Below are 23927 nucleotides of genomic sequence, written 5' to 3' on the forward strand. Positions count from 1 at the left end.
AGACAAAACGAATCACTGCAATTATCAAAACATCGCAGTGCAAATATCAGTAGCTTAAATTTTAGACTAAGGGTATTTAGGTAAATTGGTAAAAAAACGAAAATCTAGGGTTTATCAGGATTTTCCTCCTTTCTCTGTTCTTACCTGAATTTACCCTTCTCTCTAATTCCCTGCGTGAAGCCAAGGCTGAAGAAGAATTTTTTGATTGGCAAGTATGCTTAGAGTTCATATCCATGACATTAGATCTTTAGGATTGAAGATATTGAATAGAATGGATAATTCTTATTGTACCTTGCAAGATATTTCAAACCCTTCAAAAAGGATTTGCAAAATCATGATATCTTGCCCTAAATTAGGGCTTGAGAGCGCCCTTGATGAGAGTGGGATCAAGGTTTCACCCGAATTAGCAGAAGAAATCCTCAAAAGGTTTGAGAATGCGGGTATGCATGCCTATCGATTCTTCGAATGGGCCGAGAAGCAGCGGAATTACTCACACAGTGTAAAATCTTACCACATCATGATAGGTTCTCTAGCCAAGATAAGGCAATATCAGATCATGTGGGATCTTGTCAAAAGCATGGGTAGTAAAGGGATTCTAAATATTGAGACATTTGGTGTGATTATGAGGAAATATGCTAGGGCACAGAAGGTGGAGGAAGCTGTTTACACTTTCAATGTGATGGATAAATTTGGAGTGACCCCAAATTTAGATGCATTCAATAGCTTGCTTAGCGCGTTGTGTAAATCCAAAAATGTGAGGAAGGCACAAGAGATTTTTGATTGTATGAAGGATCGGTTTATACCCAATTCAAAAACATATAGTATCTTGCTCGAGGGGTGGGGAAAAGATCCGAATTTACCCAAAGCGAGGGAGGTGTTTCGTGTCATGGTTGATAGTGGTTGTGATCCTGACATTGTTACATATGGAATCATGGTTGATCTTCTTTGCAAAGCGGGTAGAGTAGAGGAGGCAATTGGTGTTGTTAGGGACATGGATTCCATGGGTTGTAGACCAACGTCTTTTATTTATAGCGTCTTGGTTCATACTTATGGGTCTGAGAAGAGGATTAGGGATGCGATTAATACATTTTTAGAGATGGAGAGGAATGGAATTAAGGCTGATGTGGCTGTGTATAATGCACTGGTTAGTGCATTTTGTAGAGTGAACAAGTTTGAGGATGTTTTTAAGGTTTTGAAGGAGATGGACCATAAGGGCATTGTGGCTAATTCAAGAACCTACAATATCATTTTGAACAGTCTTATAAGCTTTGGGGAGAATGACGAGGCATTTAGGGTTTTCCGTCTGATGATCAAACGTTGTGACCCTGATTCGGATACTTATACAATGATGATAAAGATGCTATGTGAGAGTGATAAATTGGAGCTGGCTTTGAAAGTGTGGAAGTATATGGGAATCAAGCGGTTTGTTCCGGGCATGCACACTTTCTCTGTGCTTATAAATGGGCTGTGTGAGAAGAGTGAAGTTAGCAAGGCATGTATGCTTCTTGAAGAGATGATAGAGAAGGGGATCCGGCCGCCAGGTCCCACATTTGGAAAGTTAAAGCAGTTGCTTTTAAAGGAGGACAGAAAAGATGTGCTTAAATTTCTTGAGGAGAAAATGAAACTTATGATTAAGGAACCTTTATGTGATTGAGAGCCTACAATTTCATTTGCCCAATAGTTGATGGCTATGTCAATCTAGGAAATTGGGGCTGTTAAGTTGAAACACTGGCACTGCATACAATGGAAAAGGTCTAGACCCACCTGTTTCGGGTTAGTTTCTGACAATTGTTTCCTATTTTCTTCCCTTAACTACCTGCTATAATATTATTATTTATGTCAGTTTCTTTCATCCATTGTAGAATATGCGCGGTGCAAGTCATTGCTTTTAATAGCTTGTCTTGTATTTATTTTTCTGTGTTTGGAGTTTTTAGTGCTTTAGGAACAACTCATTCACTTTGTAGATGTATGTAGGCTTTCATTGCTCATGTTGTCACCCTTGCAAGATAGGCCCTATATTTGCAAGAATGTAGTGTCCCATGTGAGTGGCACGTTGTATTATGGTACTGGCAATATAGGTACTATTATGTTGCCGCTAAAATGACACCGTGTATAGAATTATAAATATATGACCAATACAACAATAGAATTAAATATAAGCCATTCAAACAAAAAAAAAACAATAGATGAATAGAATATAAACATGGCAGATTGTAGGAGGGTGTATAGGTTGCGGAGCTGTTACTAGTTTGGTAGGCTACATATGATTTGAATACGATCTAATTGCCAAAGATGTGCTACCCATACACAGGTGCAATGATACCAACATGGGTGGGATGATGCCACATTATTTTATTTTGTTTTTTGTTTTTTTGAATGATATGCCACAATATTTTGTTTATTTATGAATTTCAAAATAGCACATTATTTGTTCTTCCCCACGTCATTATTACTGAAAAACAAGAACGAGCATCAACATCCCATTTGAAACCATCCCAGCCATTTTCTAGAATGCATTACTGGAAGAGTCCTGTGTTTGCTGCTTTTCTTATAAGCTTGTAGATTACATATCCACATTTCCTCCGAAGCTTTCTCCTGAAAAATCACCGGAGTCCTTTAAATGTGGACAAGGTAAAACAGTTATTTACTGTTGATCCTATTTGTGGCTGCTACTTACCCTTATTTTGTTTTGGTCTTTTTTCCTCATCAAGAGTGTTAGGAAGTTCTCCATTGTTTTTTCAGGCAAATTGTGCCTGTTGTTTTCTCATGCTGGTTTTTCCAATGTGTACACATACTTCCTCCATCTCCAGTCTCAGCTGATAGGAAAAATAGAGCATCAGCATCCCATTTGAAACCATATTTGCCATTTTTCAGAACACACTACTGGAAGCCTTCTGTGTTTGCTGCTTTTCTTGTAAGCTTGGGATTGCATGTCCATGTTCTTCAGAAGCTTCTCCGGCAAAATCACTGAATTGTGTTTTGGTATTTTTCTCATCTTCCTTTTCAGGTAAATCATGCTAGTGTTTTCAGATATTGGTACTTTCAAAGTGCTAGAAGTACTTTCTCCATTTCCAAGTGTTTCCATGGAATCCGGTTGTACCACCGAAGTGTGATTCATATCAACCAGGTACGAGCCATAGCGATATTCATCTAACTAATAACAGTCTTCTGAGGAGTATTAAATTAGAATTATTGAAATTCCCAGTTGGTGGTCAGACAGCTTTTTACTGATAAATTTTGGAGTTGGTTAACCTTCTAGAGAAAGAGAAATGGAACAGATTGAAGAATTTGGTGTATAGGTATGTTAAGAGACATGGTAAGACATGATAAACACAAACATTATACATTCATAGAAGAGGACTAATAAACTTATATGCCGAAATAACTCTGAATCTTTTGAAAATGCAGAGATGCACCAGTTTCAGGTTCTAATACTAATAATTGACATGCAAGTCATGTTTGGAAATCTTCATTAGTTGTTTTTAAAGAATGGTTGATCTACAATTGCTTTTTATGTTATCATGTTTGAACTGCAATTGATGTCAAAACTTGCATTCAACATTTTTTTAATACTCGGTTCTTAACCCATGCTATCCACTCCATGAGCATGCCTTTGAAATGAACTTCTTCAAGCGCTGAGGACAAATGTTTGCATTGTTTGTCCGACTCTGCTATTGTTTGTAAGGAATCAGAGGAGCGCATTCAGACAAATTCTGTTTCTCTTCAAGATATTGTTGCAGCACCATTGAATATGTTAGAAAATACCCTGAAGTTAAAACCGTAAATGCCCTAGACAAGAAAACTCAACGGAGTGATGAAGCATTCTTCTGTTTTTAAGCTTGGGTTCTTTTGTCACGATTTAATGTGTCACCTAAAAAGGGCGGCCCAGTGCAGGAGGGTCCCGCCATTGCGGGGGTCTGGAGAGGGCTAGATGTACACAGCCCTACCCCTGCTTTGCACAGAGGCTGTTTCCGTGACTCGAACCCGTGACCACCAGGTCACAATGGAGCGACCTTACCGTTGCGCCAAGGCTCGCCCTCTCAGAAAAGGAAAAAAGGTGGTCAGAAAAAATTGTAGAGCTTTTTTGTGTATTTTCTTTTATGACACTCGATAGTTATAGTTAAGGATATTACATTCACTTTTTTAGTCCATGTTTTCTCGTGTTCTGTTTCTTTGACTTTCTACTTCTAGTTGGTACCTATCCCATGCCGTAGTACTACACATGCATGATTGGAAAAGAAAAATGGTTAAGAAAAAGGGCTGAAATTTTTATTCCTAAACAGGAGATCTTTAGCAATCAGAGATGCATTACCAGATAATCAAGGCGATCCGATCTCGGAAGAACAGGCATGGCTGGCTGTTGCTGATTTTCTTCTCTTTGCATGGCCAATATATGTTCATTTGATCTGATGGAAATCTGACCTTTTGCCTTCCCCTCCGCCTCAATTAGCACGTGATTTTAATGTTTTCAATAGGACCAGCACTGGTCTGTCTACATGGCCGGTATTTGGTTTTCGGCTTTTCCCACTACCTGGTTTATCATTCTGGGTGTTTGCAAAGAAGTGTAGGAAGTTGAGGAAGCTCAGAGTCATGTTAAAGACGTGATATGAGGTTCTCTATGAGGGTCTTGTATGAAGCTTTTGGTCCCTGCTCTAATTCGCTTAAGAACTCCGTAACAACTCTCCAATCCATGGGAGAAGGGACCCCTCTCGTCCCGGAGGTGAGTTGAGGGTGGAAGTACCAAGGGCAGTCATTTGTGTGCCTTCTGCAAAGGAGAAGAAAGAATTGGATTGGAGAGAAGGGAACCCTCTCGTCCCGGAGGTGAGTTGAGGGTGGAAGCACCAAGGGCAGTCATTTGTGTGCCTTCTGCGAAGGAGGAGAAGAAGGAATGATGATCGACACAGCGGGTGACCCTTTTTCCATGGCAAAAGGTATGCTGGACTTATTTCTTAATTTCGTGCTTTTTATGCATTACCTACGGCCAAGATCACTTACCCATGTTGTTCTCTGATGTAGTTAGTTCCAGACCTACATTTTCTGCAATTGAACTGGAGGCTTTTGGGCCAAGATCTGTCTTTAGCAACAGCAAATTGCGGAGGTAAAAAAACGGGATTCCAATGTTTGATGTTTGAACTGCCTGTTTCTGCAATGCAAGCTTTTGAACACTGATATCTGAGGAGAAACACCTTGATTTGCCGAGGAGAAGAAAACAGTAAGTCAGGGATTTAATAGGAGATAACACTTTTGGGTAATAAATGATCCCTAATCTCCATTTTTCTATCTTGTTTCCTCTTAATTTTATCTGCAACCATCTGATCACCTTGTCTATATAAGTATATAGTATATGTGAAAGTAATAATGGTGCTTTTTTTTCCTTTGGAGATTTTAGATTTGCACAGTATTCCATTGGGCCTCTTCTCCATGGTATGGATAGAAACCTTGGATAAGCTGTTCCTGTGATTGGCTAATCTGTTTTGATAACTTTATTTCAAATCATTGGGCCTAAAAAGTTTTAGTGTTAAAGTGATAAATTGTCCTAAAATTCAAAGAAAAAAGTTCTAAAAATGTGTATGGAATTGCCACCCATGGATTTACTCACTTCCACGCATGTTAGTTTGTCTCATCCATGTAGCACCTCATTGATTTCAAGTAGGAAGTGCATAAATTTAGTGGTGGTAATTACAGAGCCCCCCTCCACAGAGGAGTAAATGTGGTCATGAGAGAAACTTCTATTAGAAGGGAATTAGTAAAGTGGATTATTTCTATCTTCTACACTAATTAAGACAATTTCTATTGGGGTTGTTAGGCATGGGCATGGGAATAGCTATCCAGAAATGACCTTAAGGCTCTGTTTGGATTGCAGGAATTATCTCCAAAATTTTGGAAAGGAAAAACTTTTCAAAATGTCCTTTTTCCCATTTCTGGATTACACATAAAAAATGATTTGAACCAGCATGGTTTAACTTTTATTTAGAGGAACTTCCAAGTTGATATCCCACTAAATAAGCCATAAAAATATCATTTCCTTCTAAGTTGTGGAAAGCCTGATAGGTCCAGCAGTATAAGGAGGCCAAATCCTAAGTCTGTGAACTAGTGGGGCTTGCAAAACAAATGGGTAAATTTCATGGGAACATGTCCAGTTGTGGAGAAAGTGGTTGTACAAGTGTCAAAGTCATGTGGTAGTTTATTAATTGTGTTGTTGGGTGGTTTAGTGAGGTGTGATGTTACCAAGTCTTATGCCGGCCTAAAACCAGAGGGGTGTGGATATTAAAAGGGGATGTATATGTCGGCCTAAAACCAGTCCAGCCATTTTTTTTGTGCTCTTTTTCTTGCAAGTCTGAATTGCAACGGTAGCTTGCAATGGCATCCAAGATAATTATCCACGAATAAAACAAATCCCCTTCCCAACGCCTTCATTGGGGATAAGCATAGCCAGTCGAGTGCCCTGTTTGGATTGCCGGGATTTTCCTGGAAAAATTTGGGACAGAAAAATATTTTAAAATTTTCCCACTTTAAATAAAATAAAAACTCGATCCAAGGGCGTTCCAACTTTCCTGATCTTCTTTCTGACAGTGCCCGCATTTCAAGGAAAAGACTTTCGACTATCTTCCCGTTCCCCTTTTGACGTGATTTGACGTCAAAAAGCGTTAAACTCCAACAATTCACGTTAAAGGGGGTGCATTATCCTGCAGAGGGGGCGAAAAAATCATCTCCCAACAAGAAAATAATATTTTAGGAATCTTGTTCTTCTGTTTACCTTATACCTTACGCCTACGTAGTCTCATTTCGCGAAATTGCATAGACGCGCCTTTCTGTTGTTTATTCATGAAGTTCGTTGGCTATATGCTAAATAAGACAAACCGGTAGAGAGAGAGAAGCGTTATCTTCAGGGCAACCACGAGACCTCGTTCATGGCCGAACACACACGTGTCTATGGAAACTTCCATTGACACGAGATAGCCCTATCCCCTTTCTCTTCTTCCTCTCCTTTAATTTCCTAAGATTTTTTATTTTTCAGTACTAGGTCTTCTAAACCCTAATATCGATACACCTAGGGTCAAAAGATCTGATTCGAAACCCTAGCTTCGATTTGAGAATTTTAAGCCATGGATCACGAAGCAGAAGCTCATAGAACGGATTTAATGACGATTACTCGTTATGTTCTTAACGAGCAATCAAAGTATCCGGAATCTCGTGGGGATTTCAGTATTCTCCTCAGTCATATCGTTCTAGGCTGCAAATTCGTTTGTAGTGCCGTTAATAAGGTCTGTTATTTTTCCATATCTTTTTTGCCTTTCTGGCATGGAATCGGTTTTGATTGCTGTTTGGATACATGGATTTTATAATCCAGGATTGCTAAAACCTGGATTTTATAATCCTAAAAATGTTCAATCCATGTTTTAGCTTATAAAATCCAATTTCAGCTTGAAAAATCCTGGATTATAAAATCCTTGTTTCCAAACGGCCTTAGTGTAGTGGTTTTGATTTAGTTCGTATTTCTTTTTTGTTTTAGGATTGAGATTTAGGCGAATTAATTGGAAATTCTGATTAGGAGCCATTTAGGTTTTGACAAGTTAAAATCCCTGAGTGTAGTGGTTTTTATTTAATTCGTATTTCTTTTTGTTTGAGGATTGAGATTTCGGTGAATCAATTGGAGATTCTGATGAGTAGCCATCTAGGTTTTGAAAATGTAAATTTTACAAATTTTAAATTGGTTGGTTTTAGAATAAGAAGAATGTTACCTATTGGAAGTGAATACAGATCTGTTAATTTTTGTTTTTAGTTTTTAGTTTTTAAATTTCTTTACTGAGCTCTTTCTTTATCCATTCTACACGGCACCATGGCATCAAAATCTAGTATTGTGTTCTGCACTAAGATCTCATTCCTTCTTAGCCATAAGAAGAAAAAAATAACTGAAATTTGTTTGTCATCCAGCATCTATTCACAAAAAACCTCGAGATAGTACACTATTATCTCAGGCCAGTTTACCATTTGGAGATTATTTTAGGAATGGAAGTTGGGTGATTGGTTGTACGCCAAATTTTTTTTAGTTTATGCACATAATGGTTCCTCTTATGAAATTCATGCAACACCACCACATAATGCTCGACTTATTTCAACGGCTTTGAAAGGTGCTTCCAAAGCAGCCAATTAAAATTCGCAATGGGTGGTAAGACTACTGTTAGTTTGAAAAAGAAATCAAAATAGCAAAGTTTTGGAGAAACTTTGATTCCTGGTTGGGTGTATGTGTTGTCTTCAAACCCATTTTATGAGGCTTTGTGTCAAAATCTGCATTCTTTTGTTTTGCATTTTTTTTCTTTGTGCATCTGTTTTTTAATCTATCTGTTTTTCTCTGTGCTTTGGCTTATATTTGAAGTGTTTACTTTGAACAGGCAGGTCTGGCAAATCTCATCGGACTTGCTGGAGAGACTAATGTTCAGGCAAGTCTTCTATGGATTTTTAACAGGGGATTGTCTTTTACACTCATTACATCTATAATACTCTTTTTTGTCATATAGCCCACCTACTCATTTCTTATATCTCTAAACACTTTATTTTTCATTGCAGTGCCGGCCCAATACACATTATGAACTGAAAATCCTGAGAAAATTGTAGATTCATATTGAATGGGTCTTTTTAGGATACCTACTATTTCCAAATTATGCTTCATTTTTGCAATAACAAATCCTTTGGACAGTTTATGCATACTTCAGATTAGATTTTCTTCTTTTGTAATGAACACATTGTTGTATGAGATGAGGATCGTAATGTGTTTGATGTTATGTACTCACTGGGTGATGTCTCCCATGCCAAACGCAGGGTGAAGATCAAAAGAAACTGGATGTGCTTTCAAATGAAGTCTTTGTCAAGGCTCTGATAAGTAGCGGCCGGACAGTAAGTTCCATGCAATCTGTGAATTACATAACTAAAAAGTATGTCTTTTTTATGTGCGTTTGGTGAAGTATTCATTAAATGTTTAAGGTTATGAACCATTTATGCAGTGCATTCTAGTTTCTGAAGAGGATGAGGAGGCAACATTTGTGGAGCCATCCAAGCGAGGAAGGTGTCTGCTCTTATTTTCTGATTTTCAACAAGCCCTGTTAACCTTAAATCTGACACATACTAACAAATTGAGTTTGAACTCTTGGTAATTGTGCAGGTATTGCGTTGTTTTTGATCCATTGGATGGATCTTCTAACATTGATTGTGGTGTTTCCATTGGAACGGTATGACCTCTATCCCATTGTATTGCTTTGTTATGGACCTTATGGTGCATGCTTGATATTTTCATCTACTTCTTTAGTAAAAATCATCCTCTTTCAAATAGTTCTTCCTGCATTCACCAGTTTATAAGTATGAAAATGAGAAATCACTAGAAAATGATACTTGTCTAATACTGTTGTGGTGAATGCTTCTAACTGTAAAACTATCATTACAATGTTTCTCTTAAAAACCTTAATTTCGTTGGTGATGATTGATGAACAAATCTTCTTCTTTTGCCTCTAGATCTTTGGGATATATATGATGAAACATAGTGATGAACCAACTCTGGATGATGTGTTGCAACCTGGGAAAAATATGCTAGCGGCTGGCTACTGCATGTATGGAAGCTCGTGCACGGTACGTATTAAACACTAACCTCTCTTTTTTCCTCGTCCATCTTCATTTAGTAGTGTGTTTTCATGAAGGCATGAACCACAGAATACATTAACCATAAACGTTAATTTCCTAAATTTTAAAGTTGGTTCCGTAAACTGGGAGTAGTCATGTCTTAGCATGGACAACCCCAGTGTCTCTATGAAATCATTGTCATGCCTTGTGCTTCATTTTTTATGCAATCATCACTTGGGAAGTTCTATGTTCCAGCTTGTGCTGAGCACTGGCAGCGGCGTCAGTGGTTTCACTCTTGATCCATCTCTTGGGGAGTTCATACTCACTCATCCAGACATAAAGGTGCGTATGGTGGTGGGTTGTTGAAAGTTTTCACTCAAAACTGGTATCCATGCAGTTTTTTCTTCACCATTTTTCTGAGATATGTTCTGAAGGTCTACTCTTTCTTGCTAGTTTTCAGATAAACCATACGCAGAACAAGTTGGTTCTGAGCTTCTGAAATGATATGAGCCGTCTTTTAAACTTAGTTTATGTGTCAAGTCATACATGCGCTCTCTTCCTAGCTAGTTTTCAGATTAATCATACATACAACTTACTATCAAGTAGGGTCTAAGCTTTCAAAATGACATGGATTGCGTTCGAAATTAATTTTAGTGATATTTGATGTTGTATTGCAACTTTTTATAAGTGGGCCCCCTAGTGATCAAGTGCGTGTCATTAGTTATATGTTTATTTTCATACTATGTAGATTCCAAAGACAGGAAAAATTTATTCAGTGAACGAAGGCAATGCAAAGAACTGGGATGAACCGACAACAAAGTACATATAAATCAAGTTTGTTTACACTTTTGTTAGCTATCAGGGGTTCTTGCTTAACATTCGCTTTCTTGCAGGTATGTGGAAAAATGCAAGTTCCCTAAGGATGGTTCATCTGCAAAGTCTTTGAGATACATTGGAAGGTATTTGGACACACTATCCACCATATGTGTGAACTGGAATTCTTTCTTTTCTGGGATGGAGGGCATAGTGACTCCATTGATATGAATAAATTGTCCGTGTATGTGTCCACTAGGAAAAGGTGACATTGTTCATATTGTTGTGATTTGTTGAAAGTGTAGGGTTCACCTATTTTGACAATTTTACATGAGATGGACACGGGGTGACAATTTGGCTCACCACATCTCATTTTTATCGGCATATAGGAGACTCAAAACAAGCATGGAAAAGTGGAGTACCTTCCAAAAGCCTAGAGTTATGTAGAAGTTTTTGGAGAAGCTTCTAGAATCTTATATACATCTCTAGAATCATGTAGAAGATTCTAGAATGTCCTAGAATGTTCTAGGTATCTCTAGAATTATGTAGAGAACTCTAAAATCTTCTAGACTCTCTAGAATTATGTAGGTTATTCTAGAACCTTCTAGAATTTGTTAGAAGAGTAGAAGGCTCTAGAAGTAGAGGCATGTGAAAATTCTAGAAGAGGTTTAGATATTTTGTAAAGAATGTACTTTGAATATCCTTAGAATACTCTAGAAGAAGAAATGTGTGGAAAGGGGTCTAGAAAGTTCTCTTATGCCTATAAAAGGGGGAGGACCCCTCATTTGTGAATCACCTCAGAAAGTTGTATGCATCCTTCAACTAATAGAAGCTCTCTTTCTGAACTCCAAGTGTGTTATTTTACTCTTAGTGCTGCACTAGTTGGGTAGAAGGTTGACTTGTGCTAAGCATTGGGGTGCTAAGTGCAAGTGCCGCACGGTTTTAGCTAACGAAATTGCTAGGCCCGTGACACCTTGTGACTTGGTTCTGTTCCCAAATCTTTTTTTTCTTATAGGTGTTTCATATATGCCGAGGGCATTATTATTCTTTCTTGAAAGTTTCTGTTTTATATTATAAATTATCACTGAAAAGAAGAGAAAGTACAAAGGGGTAGCCAAGCTTATGAAAATTACCTCCGTACAATAACACCGCAGCATTCCCTTCAGCAGAATATGACAACCCATCCAAAAATTGGGCATTCAGTTCAGAGCAGAGTTTGCCTCGTCATTGTTTTAAAAAAATGAAGCCAATGATGAAAAGAGAGACTTTTCACATCCTGATGAATTTGTTAAACCTTTTAAGTCCCCTACTAGCATTGGTAGCAGATCCTAATATTCGAGAAGATGGCATATATAGCCTTCAGGGGAGGGGGGCAGTGTTACTTGCTATGCAAAGTAACTGCCGTTTAAAGGATCAGAATCCCTTCAATCCACAAAATTAGAACCATATCATGCATATAAGGTATCAGAAAATATTAAGGTCATGCCTCAAAACTTGCACTTATGTATGTTATATGCCGTGCCCATTGCATGTATGTGATGAATGTGATTCTGAAATCCAGATGTTCTGAAGTTCTGCTTGTAGAGTTTCTGTGACATGAGTATTCACGAATTCATTTATTATTTGACAGAAATTTGATTCTTTAAACTTAATACTAACTTGTTGTAGCTTTGGGTTAAATCATAATGTTGCGAGGATAATGCAATCTTCTCTTTTTTATAACCTGTGAACAGTCACCACAAACAACAAAGGCAGGAACAGGAAAAACCGTCTTGAAACCTTTCATTTTCTATGAAAATAGATTTTTTAGACTAATAATACTATTATTATCTGCAGCATGGTAGCTGATGTCCACCGCACATTGCTTTATGGGGGTATATTTTTGTATCCTGCAGATAAGAAGAGTCCGAATGGGAAGTTACGGTATGCTGCAAGATTTGAATTTTTTTTTGACTCGCCAACATATATTTATAGATATGATAAAGATGGTGACATTTCTTTGTATATTAAAACTATTCAGAATAATTAACTGAGGTTGATATGAATTTTATGTTGCAGTGTCCTTTATGAAGTGTTTCCAATGTCTTTCTTGATGGAACAAGCTGGTGGTCAAGCTTTCACAGGCAAACAAAGGGTATGGGAAAACATGTTCTCCTAAAACCTGTTAATATTTCAAGTTTTTTTGTAGATCTTATTTGACAAAGAACAAATAACGAACTAATGTTATCTTCCATTTTTTGTAGGCACTTGACTTGGTTCCTACAAAGATCCATGAGCGATCTCCCATATTCCTCGGCAGCTATGATGACATTGAAGAAATAAAAGCACTCTATGCTGCTGCTGAAAAGAAATAAGCGTAATTTGTAAACTTCATACCTCTCTCCATGCTGTTTATTATCTTTTAATGCATTGTTCATTCATCATAAGTACTCTTCCATTAATTTTAAAGCTCAAACTTCCATTTAGTCTCTGTGTAATGAGAAACTCTAATTTATGAGCTAATTAGATTTCCAAGTCTTTGTCACCAAATTCGGTCCTTATTTACAAATAAAATTAGTTTAGGCTTTATTTGGATTGCAGGAATTTTTTGGAAACAAAAAAACTTTTCCAAAATTTCTTGCCTTTCTATTGCTTGATTACAAATGAAAAACAGTAACTTGAAAGACCACAGCTCAAGTTTTATTTAGATAGACCTTCATGCTTCAATTTATAATAATATCCTCCTAAATAGGTCATAATCATGTCATTTCCCTCTGAATCATGGAAACCGAACAATTTCTGAAAAAAATATTTTCCAAGAGAAATGTTTTTCCTGCAATCTGAACAGGGCCTTAATCTCCCTTGCAAATGGGACAGGAAGACCTCTTTCGCATGTATTAACTAGAACATTTCTAAGATTATTATAACCTCTATTTGCGAAGGATCATATTAATATTGATGCAACTCAAGATTGATATTAACACCCAGGCATAAGGGGTATTCTTTATCAAATTAGCCTTTGTTAATATCAATATTGAGCTGCATCACATGTGAGATAACATGGTAATAAATTTTAGAGGTATCCAAAGAGGCTCATTTTCACAACTCAAATGTAACCACTTTTTCACAACTCAAAACATGTGAAGCCCATACCATTATGCTACCCCTAGAAGCGGCAACCTCAATAAAAAAATGAGTATTTGGGTCTTAGGTTTTCGATCGTGGGCCAGTAAAACTCACTAACAGTCTCCACTTTGATAGCGAAACTCATTAATTTTGCGCCCATCAGAAGTTACCTTTCTTCTTCTTTCTTGAAGCCTAGAAAACTTGAACTCTGTTCCAGCTTATCTACTCGAATGTCTTCATCCAGCATTCTCTACAGTGTGATCATTGATTACCACGTTAATGTTCTGTTTGTTTTGGATTTTGAGAAGCGACTGTGAGTCCAAAATTGCTCATTGCAGTCAAAATTAAACGTAAGATTGAGTCCAAGAATCACTTTTGGACTTACGCCCTTTTTGTTTTGGATTTTGAGAACTGATTGTAAGTCTAAAACTGATTATTGCACTTAAAACTGATAAGTGCAATAATCAGTTTTAGACTTACAATCAGTTCTCAAAATCCAAAACAAAAAGGGCCTTTGGGTTTTGAGAACCGATCAAGAGTCCAAAGCTGATTATTGGGCTCAAAAGTAAGACCCTGTTTGTGTCAGATTGTGACAACCGATGCCAATAATCAGCTGGGGCCCTCACCATCGGTTGTCACAATCTCCAATAATCGATTGGGGCCCTCACCATCAGTTGTCACAATCTGAAATGAACAAGGACTTGGACTTCTTTCATTTGAGACTGACAACCAATTGAGAGCCCAAACTGATTGCTGGACTAAAAATTTAATGTAATCTTGAGTCCAATAATCGGTTTGGGGCTCTCAATACGTTGCCACAATCTAAAACAAAAGGGATCTTAGCGTAAATTTGAGTACAATAATCAGTTTTGGCCTTTTGGACTCACGATGGGTTCTCAAAATCCAAAACAAACAAGGTCTAATTAATCTAAACATTGCCGATCTACTTGTCCAATGTAATTGTATCGAATTGAAGTCTATGAAGCAAATAAAAGATGAGAAACCAAGTTTTCTTCGCATGTGTTGAACTATAAGGCCACGTTTGGATACCCACAAGATTAAGATTTGGATTTAGTTCATATTTTGAACTGGATCAGATCCTTTAGATTTCCTAATCAGCTACGGCAGTGCAAAAAATTCCGATTTTGAAGTCTGTTCTATGAGACATTATTTGGAAATCAATATTTGTGGCAACTTCCTTCACCGTCGCTGTTCCTTGACGTTGCTCCGGCAGCAACGAGACATCCCTCCCTCACCTCCCTCTTAAAACATGATCATGAAGATGATTGATGTAGTTTGTATCCAAAACTCAAATCCAAATCAAAATACAAATGCATGAGGTATCCAAACGGGCCCCCTTGACGTTGCTCCGACAGCAACGAGACATCCCTCCCTCACCTCCCTCTTAAAACATGATCATGAAGATGATTTATGTAGTTTGTATCCAAAGCTTTTGGTGTACCGTTGTTTCAAATGGTATCCAAGCTATTGCCTCACGACAGGTCCAAGCTATCATGACATGTCCTGCTTCAAAACCCAACAACTCCTTGATACATAAAATCTACGCATACAGCCAACCTAAAAGAGAGGCCAAACGTGATGGGGAGTGTTGAAGTATGATTGGTTGTTTTAGGGTTCTCTGATGTCTTCCCTATTTCCAAAAGACCGAAGAATTCTATACCAATTTAACACTTGGGAAAACATTTCTAATGTAATTTTTTTTTCTTGGGTGATTTTTGTTTCCACAACTTAGAGGGAAATGATATGATTATGGTTAGAATATAGGGATACTATTGTATGCTGAAGGTCCCTCCAGGTAAAGATCGAGTACGGTTTGTTCAAATGATCTTTTTGCATATGTAACAATGTAGTAACTTTTAGAAATATTTTGTCTTTCCAAACTTTTCTAGAAAAATTTTGCAATCAGAACAGGGTCTTATGGTGCTAAAGTGTTTGCTTTCTTCTGGAGATGGAGCAATTGTTTTTACCAAGGTTAAAATATTAGTGGACTTGCCAATCCAAGAAAAAAAAAACACACTACTAACTATAAAGGAGCTCTTTGTATCTGAAAATAACTACAAAGAATAATTTTTGTAGATTTTCTACCCTTGTGTGTATACAGGCCATGGTGGGTATCCGTGAGTGAGTATCCATCGCAGAAAGCCAGTATTTGCTAGATTTAATTGAACCACCAGGGGAAGAAGAAGATGAGAGGAAGAATAAGAGGAAACCAAGACTATTCAGTGATTCTATGACTTAATTCTAAAAATTCAAACAAAGTTGTCACTAAAAGACTGCATGATGCATAGAATTTTAAAACTACACAGATCCTATTCTATTTTTTTAAGCAGAAGTTGAAATTCCGATAAATCTCTATGTTGAAAGCTCAAATCAACTAGCTATTGATTGTGTGCCTTATTTCCCAGGCGAGTGGTGGGAATGTAAAATAGAAACTTACGCTTTCTAAGTTGTGGAAGCCTAGATAAAGAAAGCCCAAAAACTCCTGCGTGAAGGTGTTACGGCATGAGGGTTTTTGGGCGTGGATTTCTTCTTGTGTGTCGGTTGCACATGAAGGGAGGCTGGAAAAAAAAAGAGGGCGAGAAAAAAAAGAGAGACAAGAGCAAGAAAGAGAGAGAGGGATAGGGAGATCACGGGAAAGAGGGTTTCTTCTTGGATTCCTCTTGGGGTTTCCACTCTGGGTTTTCTCTTGGGTTTTTCTCGGCTTATCTCTTGTGTATGATTTTGGTTGAGAGAAGCAAGGAAACGGTTGTGGTTTTGTGGGTTTTGAGTTTAATCCATTGTGATCGGATTTGCCAGGCGGATTATGTCAACATATTGAAATTTGAACTAAACTTAGCAGAAAATCACCAAATACAAGGCCACGTTTGGATACCAACAAGATTTAGATTTGGATTTAGTTGATATTTTGAACTGGATCAGATCCTTAGATTTCCAAATCAGTTACAACGGTGCAAAAAATTCTGATTTTCAAATCTGTTGTGCGAGACATTATTTGGAAATCAATATTTGTGGCAACTTCCTTCGCCGTCACTGCTCCTCGACGTTGCTCCGGCAGCAGCGAAGCATCTCTCTCTCTCTCTCTCTCTCTCTCTCTCTCTCTCTCTCTCTTAAAACATGATCATGAAGATGATTGATGTGTTTTTATCCAAAAGTCATATCCAAATCAAAATACAAATGCATGAGGTATCCAAACGGGTCCTTAATACTATCCAATATGCAACGTCTAAATCGGAAATTATAAAATTTCGAAGCTAATCTGAACTACACTGATAAAAATTATAGAAATTAAAAATATTACCTCAAAAGGGAAGGTGATGTGGGAGTAATAGCTCGGGTGGAAAATCAACAAAAAATAAGTTTTTTCCTTGAGAAAGATTCAAATTCAATTTGAAAATTTGGGGGAGCACAGTCGAGCCATACAATATTTGAAATGAACCATGGGATTCTAAGAATTGTCCTATGGGGGTGGCAATCCGATTCAACTGATTGGCAGTTCTCTCCGGTGTTTTGGGCATCTTAAAAAATTGTTTTGACAAGATATTTTAAATAATATTATACAATGATCTTGACTGAGGTTTTGCAAGGATGTTTTAGAATTTTCCTCTTGAAAAGTCTGTAAATATGGGCAATTTTGAAAAACTCATTTGAGCTTTTTAGAAAAGATAGGCCCCTGCTAGGACAAAATGATGTTTCTACGATGAGATTATGGATTAGTCCCATAAGATTGATGAAAAGATGAAGAAATAAGACAATGCATTGTTACTTCTTAGATTTTCTGCTTCATACAGCAATCTGAGGACAATGGTGTTGTTTTGGAATTATTCAATGGAATTAGAAGAAGTCACAAATGTTACGCATATCAAATAAGACTAGAAAAGAAGCCCTGAACCATAAGGGTTGAAATTCTAGCAAAAAAGTATTCAAGATGGCACTGAGATAACCTTAGGTGAAGATTGCTGGGACGTATCTTGTTTCTTTATTAGGATTCTCTCTAGTTTCCTTATAGGATTAGGGGAACAAGATATTATGACATGAAAATTTATAAAACCATGTAGAGGTTTAGGTTTTGGGTAGAACCTAACATCTATAAGTTATTGTAGAATCTACATGGAAAAAAGAAGAAAAATCTGTGATAGTTGAAGCAAGTGTTTTTTTCCTTCTCATGGTTGTGACTGGAGATAAGAAGCAAGTGTTTCTCTTGGCCTGAGAGTGTGATTTCTAATGTAAGGGAAAGACATGGTTGCAGGATAAGTATGGATTTCGATGGATCCCCACTTCGGATCTAGTCTTAGTCATGATCCATTGAAATCCCTCGCGGGGTAGATCCGTTTTAGAGTATTATTTTGATCCTACTTTCCGTGTCTCTGTCACGATCCATTTCATATTGTGTCCTGGTCCTACTTGCTTTTGGCTTTTTTTTTACTAGATTATCCCTAAATAAAGTTAGGAAAGGTTGGAAGGCATTTTCATAAAATAATATAATAAGACCGTCCCACTGCCACGGGCATTGTTATTGGAAATTATATATTCAACCCTTCTTTTTAGTTTTTACTTATGACAGCCCCCTCTAGTGTAAAAGAGTTGTCATAACTCACAAGCAGGTTTAAAATTTCGGTTTCGGTAACCGTTTCGGACCCCACCAAAAACTGAAATTTCGGTCCGAAATTTGGTAATTTGGTTCCAAATTCCGAAATTTCGGACCGACATTATGAAATTTTGGACCCAAATTCCGAAATTTTGTAACACTTTTTTTTAAAAATAAATAATGTCATTAAACCGAAATTTGGTAAAGGGCGAAAAATGGAATTTCGGAAAATTCCAGTTTCGGTCCCCACCGGTATCCGAAATTTCGGATTTCGGTCGAAATTTTAAACCATGCTCACAAGTATCCTAGCGGGGCAGTCCCAAGTAAAAGGACGGGTGGATATATCACTTCCCTTTCGCTAGCCATTCTGGAGAAATTATATAATGAACGGCCTTATGAATGCTTAAAGGTGGTACAATAAAGGTAACACCCTTAATATTTGATCCAACGGCAGCCTCACTTTTTGACTAGCTGCTGTTGTATTAAATATCAAGGATGGGATGATGATTAGTACCATGGTTTTAAATTTCAACCGAAATTTCAGATTTCGGTGAAGACCGACACCGAAATCAACAAAAACTAAAATGGTCATTTATTTCAGCCGAAATTTCGATTTTGCTCGAAATTTAAACCAAAAAAACCTTTTTCTATTATTATTTTAATATTTTACCAAAATTTCGACCGAAATTTTATATCGAATAAAATACCATTTTGTTTGTGGTACCGGATTTCGACTGAAAGTTCGGTTGAAATTTCGAAATTTCAGGGTCCGAAACCGAAATTTTAAACCATGATTAGTACATGTTCATAAGGCCCTTCATCATATAATTTCCCAGTTGTTTTGATCTGATTGAAAATAATTTTGGATCCTATGATCGAGGTCCTAAATTTCTCCCCAATGAAAAATTATACAGTGGCTCGTCGTGAATGCACTAGCACACCCAAAAAATAGTGGGTCTTACACTGTTCGGTGATCCTAATCATTTCAATAGATGGGCCTTGACAAAAACGGGCTGGGACCAAAATCTTATCTATTGCTCAGTTCTCTCGTTGGGAAAGGAAAGGAAAGGGAAGTGAAGGGAAGGAAACTGATGTGGCATAAAGGAAAGTGAAGGAAAAGAAACCTGACGGAAAACCTATCACATGAGCGTTTGTTGCACATAAACCTCATAGAAAGTAACATAAACTATAGAAATATGCGTTTCATTGCAGGGAAACTCAACAGAAACTACAGAAATATTCGTTTAAACAGAAATTGTGACAAACTAACATGCAGAATAATGCCAACATAGAACCTAGTCTAAAATAAATGGGTTCAACCCTCTAAAGTCAATCAAAATAAGAAAACCATGACAAACAGAAGCTGAACAATAACAATGCCAATCAAATTGTCATAAATATAGAGTTGCAAAGATAGAATTGCTAAGATATAAATCAGTCAACCAACATAGACTTGACATAAAAACTACATATGTATGCCAATAGATCCTACTGAACGGGCCCACTGCCCAATTGCATAATCATCCCCAAAAACAACCAGGGATTCATCGAACAAATCATGTCGCCCTGTCAAAATACCCATCACTTCAATAGGGTGATTACCTACAGAAGAAGAAAAAAACATGAATAACAAGAAAAAATTATATTTGTGGAATTCTAAATCCACCCAAAATCAAATTGATCAAGTGTTCAAATTGTTAAAACCAATTGAGTATCAAATGAACTGAATCAAGTATCAAAAAATCATGGAGAGATCAGTTTCGAACTTTCATTTAAAAAATCAGCGAAAATTACTTTCAAAATGAAGGCCACAAAAGTAACCAAAAAATAAATGTGTAGAGCTTTTTTGGAACAACAATTGTATTCATGAAGAAAAGATGTATTCTTTTTTTGGAACAACAAATGTATTCCTGCAAAATCCGTTTGGAACAACAAATGTATTCTTGCAAAGATCTAAAGCTCATATAGAGCTTTTTTGAAACAAAGATCTGTGGATCTACATAGGAGGAAAAAAAAATCTGAAACCCTAACCCAATAAGGGGACTATTGAAACCCTCAAAATCTGAAACGCTAAACCCTCAGATTTCTGATTTTGAAGAAGAAGGGCAAAACAGAAGAGGAGAAAGAAGAAGAAAAATAAAAATGGAGGTCTAGTTAGGGCAAAAAAGTTTAAAAAATAAGAAGAAAAGAAATGGTTGAAGAAGAAGAAAAAAAAGACACAAGAAGAAGAAGAAGAAGAAGAGGGGAAGGGACTTACCGGACGAGTGTAGGTGGTCGTGCCGGTGAGTCGCGGGGAGACTTCTCGAAGATGAGGGAGAGTTTTGGCCTTTTGGGTGGAAGAGCTAGGGCAGAGAATAGTCGAGAGAGTGAAAAAAAGTCAGGGGAAACAACCCCCTTTCGATGCAAAAGGTTAGAAACTTTTATCGCAAAAGGTCGGAAACTTTTCTCGCAAAAGTCGCAGAACCTTTTTTTCCACATGATTTTTTTGGATTTTCCACATCACTTAAAAAAGTTTACTCGGAAAACAACAAAACACCCAAAATCCAGTTTCCAGTGGAAATAAAAGGGGTTTCCCCGCAGAAAAGTAAAGGGAAAGAAAACATGAGAACACAACATATAGGATAATCCTAACCCTTCGAATTGTAGATATTTAAAATGGACGGCACAATATAGAAACCTCTACAAATGGGAGGGGGTTAGGAACATCCTATGGAGAAGATGTTGGGGGCATCTAATGAATGGTATGCATCACCCAAACAATATGGGCCCGATTGTATTTTGGTGCTGCCCGTGCCGGCCCCAATATAATTTCTCCCTCGAAATGTATCTACATCATTCGGATTCGGTCCGGCCTTCTAGGTTCATTGACCCACGTACCCGTAAAGCATTTGACACGACACGATACAAAGACACGCTTCTGCCGTGGTTGTCCCAAGTCTCCCAAAATCTCATAACAACTCCAAGGAAACCATGGTAAGTCTCGTTTTCTTAAGGCTAGTTTCGGAATAAAGAAATAAAAAATTGCCACGGCTACATACAGGCGGCCATTCCTCTCTCCTCAAATTCCCCAAAAGACGAACATATGACACAAATCCATCTCTCTCTCTCTCTCTCTCTCTCTCTCTCTGAAAATCCAGATCTGAAAAAATGTCGAGCGATAGCGACATAGACGAAGACGAGCTCCTTCAGATCGCACTACGTGAACAAGCAGAGCGAGACCTCAATTACAAGAGACCCGCACCTTCTTCAAAACCCTCAAAGTCCGTAGTCAATCTCATCCAACCCCCTCCTGTTCCCTCTTTCATGAAGAATCAGAAAAATCCCCCTCCTAACCCTAACCCTAAACAGAACCAGCCTCAGAAGTCTCGCCGAGCCGCCGAAGAAGAAGACGAGTCTGATGTGGAAATGCTTAGTATCTCCTCAGGAGATGAGGATTCTTCTAATCAACGCGGTCTCGCAGCTAAAAATCGCGTGGCAGGTTCTTTGAGGAAAGGCGGGAGAGAAGATCCGGCCGGCGATCGGGGTTGGGATGGTGGGGAACCTGATTGTTGGAAGCGAGTCGATGAGGCCGAGGTTTGATAATCTCTAATTCTATGGTTTGTTTGTAATTTACTGATCTGATTGAGGGAAAGTATTGGTTTCGTTTTTGTAGTGATAATCCCCTTTTTTATTTATTTTGGCTTCTTAGGGTCAGGGACTATTATTGGTTATGTTTTTTGCTCTGATCTTCGACTGTGTAGAGTGATTTCTGAAGTATATTTGAATTAATTTTTTAGTACATCACTATTTCATCCTACGATAAATGTCATTTCCCCATTCATTGTGGTTTTATTCCACAAAGATGATTTTTTTTTTCTCATTTGTTTGGGCTTTCGATAAAAAATCGATCCTACATAGAGAATTCATCATACAATGGAGGCTATTTGCCCATTCGTTGCTGCTTTTTGATTGAAGACATGCCTCACAACCCCACTCTCTCACCTCTCAACCCCATGAAGTAGACATGTCTCTTAAAGTCATCTATTCCAATAGGTTTTGTTAGTGGGTCGGCAATCATCTTCTTAGTAGGCATATATTCCACTGAAATCTCATTTTTCGCATATACATCATATAAATATATATAATAAAATTGATGTTCAATATGCCTTTCTCTAGTGCAAATCTCACCATTCTTTATGGTTGATATTACTACTTGATTATCACAATAAATGTGAACAAGATCGCTGAATTTTTTCATAGCTTACGATCCTCCAAGAAGCATCTTATCCATATAGATTCTGAAAAATATTGGACTTCATGCGCACACATCGTATAGTCCCTAGCCTCTCTAAATACTCCTCAACAACAACAACACTCTTATTCGTAGCAACACTAAACAATGATCGAAAATAAGGCTTCAAGTGGTTATCAGTTATCACCACCCCACAGCTCCTCCAAAAACTTCAAGAGGTTATCACCTCTCCACGTTCCTCCAAAAACCTAATCTTATCGCCCAGAATCGTACAACTCGCCTATTCCAGTTATGGTCCTCCAAGCCCTAGAATCCAAATTCCTAAACGGACCTTAATGTCCACCCCTTACTTGTTTTTACACATGTTTCCACAATAAGCCTTGTCATTTTCAATTGCCAATTTGCAAGCAATGCTTCATTGATTTCCCATAGAGTCCTAATCCCCACACCTTCCTCCTCCGTTTTGCACACCTCCTCCTAACTTACTAGTTGACACTTCTTATTATCTTATCTGTTATACTAAAGAAACTCTTTTTGTAGGCTTTCAATCCAGTCCATCATGCCTTTTGTCTTGTTGGGAATGAAATAAGGACATGCAAGAGATTTCTAAACTTTACTCTATTGCTGTGATTTTGTTTGTGATGCTAACTAGAATCAGCCTCTTCAACAACTGGATGTTATGGACTTTAGGAGGAAGTGTACAGGGTTCTACCTTTTAATATTTTCATTGTAAGGAGTCGATGGAAGGGTGCATTCACTAGAATGAAATATATTGGTTGAAGCAATCTCCGGTCCATCATCAAGAAGTTTAGACATATGGTGCTAACGATTGGCTTCAAGACTTATGCCAATTCCTCTCTGTTCGTGAGGTGGCATGTTCAGTTATGTGTCCACAATGCCTTTTTGTTTGAATGGCAAGATGATTTTATTAAAGATAGAAGAAGGTAACAGCCTTGACCGAGATGGTCAGAGAAGAGAGAAGACAAAATGCAAGAAGTCAAAGAGAAGATAATATGCGACCACAATATTACTAGTGGATGCGGTCCACGTTGTGATTACTGGTGATTTTAAGAAGCACCTTCAAGATCTAGCCGCGTCATTGAGATGCACCTTTGATTTTATAATCATTGGCCCCTCAAATACTTCCTTGCAAAGAAAATGGCCAGTCCAATGATGGAATCTCCATCCCACAAAGAATAAATGCTTTCAACCTCCTTAGATAAATTGGTTGGCTTGGAACTAATTGATTCTCCAAGTGAGCAAAATAATTACCTCTGCCTTGATGATGTTTTATTTTAGAGGACCCAGTCTGGTACCAGTGAATGGTATGTACGCTAATTTAGCTTAGAGTTACATTGTTAGATCTTGCATATGAAGTTATTGTGGTGTCACTTCATGCATTCACCACTGAAATCATGCCTTGCAGTGGCTCATTGGATATTGAATTTTTCATTTGCTTCGGTCATACAAGTGTTATACCAAGTGAGATTCATACATTATCAGTAGTTGTTTTAATGAAGAATCTCCTGCTCCTTGGTGATTTATGTCTCAATTCGAAGA

General features: G+C 37.7%; 3 protein-coding genes and 1 long non-coding RNA gene across 5 annotated transcripts in view; 3 read left to right on the top strand and 1 right to left on the bottom strand.

The window, feature by feature from the left end:
• The first annotated feature begins 123 nt into the window (after window positions 1-123).
• APPR6 (Tetratricopeptide repeat (TPR)-like superfamily protein) lies at window positions 124-5280 on the top strand. 2 transcript variants are annotated; one of them, XM_077383953.1, is made up of 4 exons: window positions 124-1773; window positions 3008-3127; window positions 4284-4931; window positions 5017-5280. In XM_077383953.1, exon 1 carries the CDS (start codon window positions 215-217, stop codon window positions 1652-1654), a length of 1440 nt encoding a protein of 479 aa, XP_077240068.1. In that variant the 5' UTR covers window positions 124-214; the 3' UTR covers window positions 1655-1773; window positions 3008-3127; window positions 4284-4931; window positions 5017-5280. The 2 variants fall into 2 exon arrangements, with proteins under 2 accessions (XP_077240068.1, XP_077240069.1); XM_077383954.1 differs by lacking the exon at window positions 3008-3127.
• Window positions 5281-6794: 1514 nt separating this feature from the next.
• On the top strand, window positions 6795-12954 carry LOC143881908 (fructose-1,6-bisphosphatase, cytosolic). Its single transcript, XM_077385248.1, has 12 exons — window positions 6795-7265; window positions 8394-8441; window positions 8821-8895; window positions 9003-9064; window positions 9161-9227; window positions 9508-9621; window positions 9868-9954; window positions 10361-10431; window positions 10506-10571; window positions 12262-12348; window positions 12484-12559; window positions 12669-12954. Exons 1-12 carry the CDS (start codon window positions 7107-7109, stop codon window positions 12777-12779), a joined length of 1023 nt encoding a protein of 340 aa, XP_077241363.1. The 5' UTR covers window positions 6795-7106; the 3' UTR covers window positions 12780-12954.
• A 6521-nt stretch (window positions 12955-19475) lies between these two features.
• LOC143880979 (uncharacterized) lies at window positions 19476-20552 on the bottom strand. Its single transcript, XR_013251825.1, has 2 exons — window positions 20394-20552; window positions 19476-19738 (listed from the first exon to the last, which is right to left on the bottom strand). It is a non-coding gene; the product is annotated as an uncharacterized LOC143880979 (long non-coding RNA).
• A 625-nt stretch (window positions 20553-21177) lies between these two features.
• The window catches only part of LOC143881909 (exocyst complex component SEC5A-like), a 44478-nt gene continuing 41728 nt past the window's right edge, over window positions 21178-23927 (top strand). Inside the window, exon 1 of the mRNA XM_077385249.1 lies at window positions 21178-21709. Within this exon, the coding sequence (XP_077241364.1) occupies window positions 21284-21709 (426 nt within the window). The 5' untranslated portion in view covers window positions 21178-21283. The remainder of the gene's footprint in view (window positions 21710-23927) is intronic.

This window comes from Tasmannia lanceolata, unplaced genomic scaffold, assembly GCF_043159265.1.
Source record: "Tasmannia lanceolata isolate RefF3 unplaced genomic scaffold, GAP_Taslan_0.1 ptg000007l, whole genome shotgun sequence".
Lineage (NCBI taxonomy): Eukaryota > Viridiplantae > Streptophyta > Magnoliopsida > Canellales > Winteraceae > Tasmannia > Tasmannia lanceolata.

Bases quoted from the DNA above. Each gene is read 5' to 3' on its own strand.
- APPR6 (XM_077383953.1), top strand. From the start codon at position 215: ATGCTTAGAGTTCATATCCATGACATTAGATCTTTAGGATTGAAGATA.
- LOC143881908 (XM_077385248.1), top strand. From the start codon at position 7,107: ATGGATCACGAAGCAGAAGCTCATAGAACGGATTTAATGACGATTACT. The intron at 9,065-9,160 runs GTGTCTGCTCTT...GTAATTGTGCAG, and splicing joins GAGCCATCCAAGCGAGGAAG to GTATTGCGTTGTTTTTGATC. The intron at 9,228-9,507 runs GTATGACCTCTA...TTTTGCCTCTAG, and splicing joins GTGGTGTTTCCATTGGAACG to ATCTTTGGGATATATATGAT.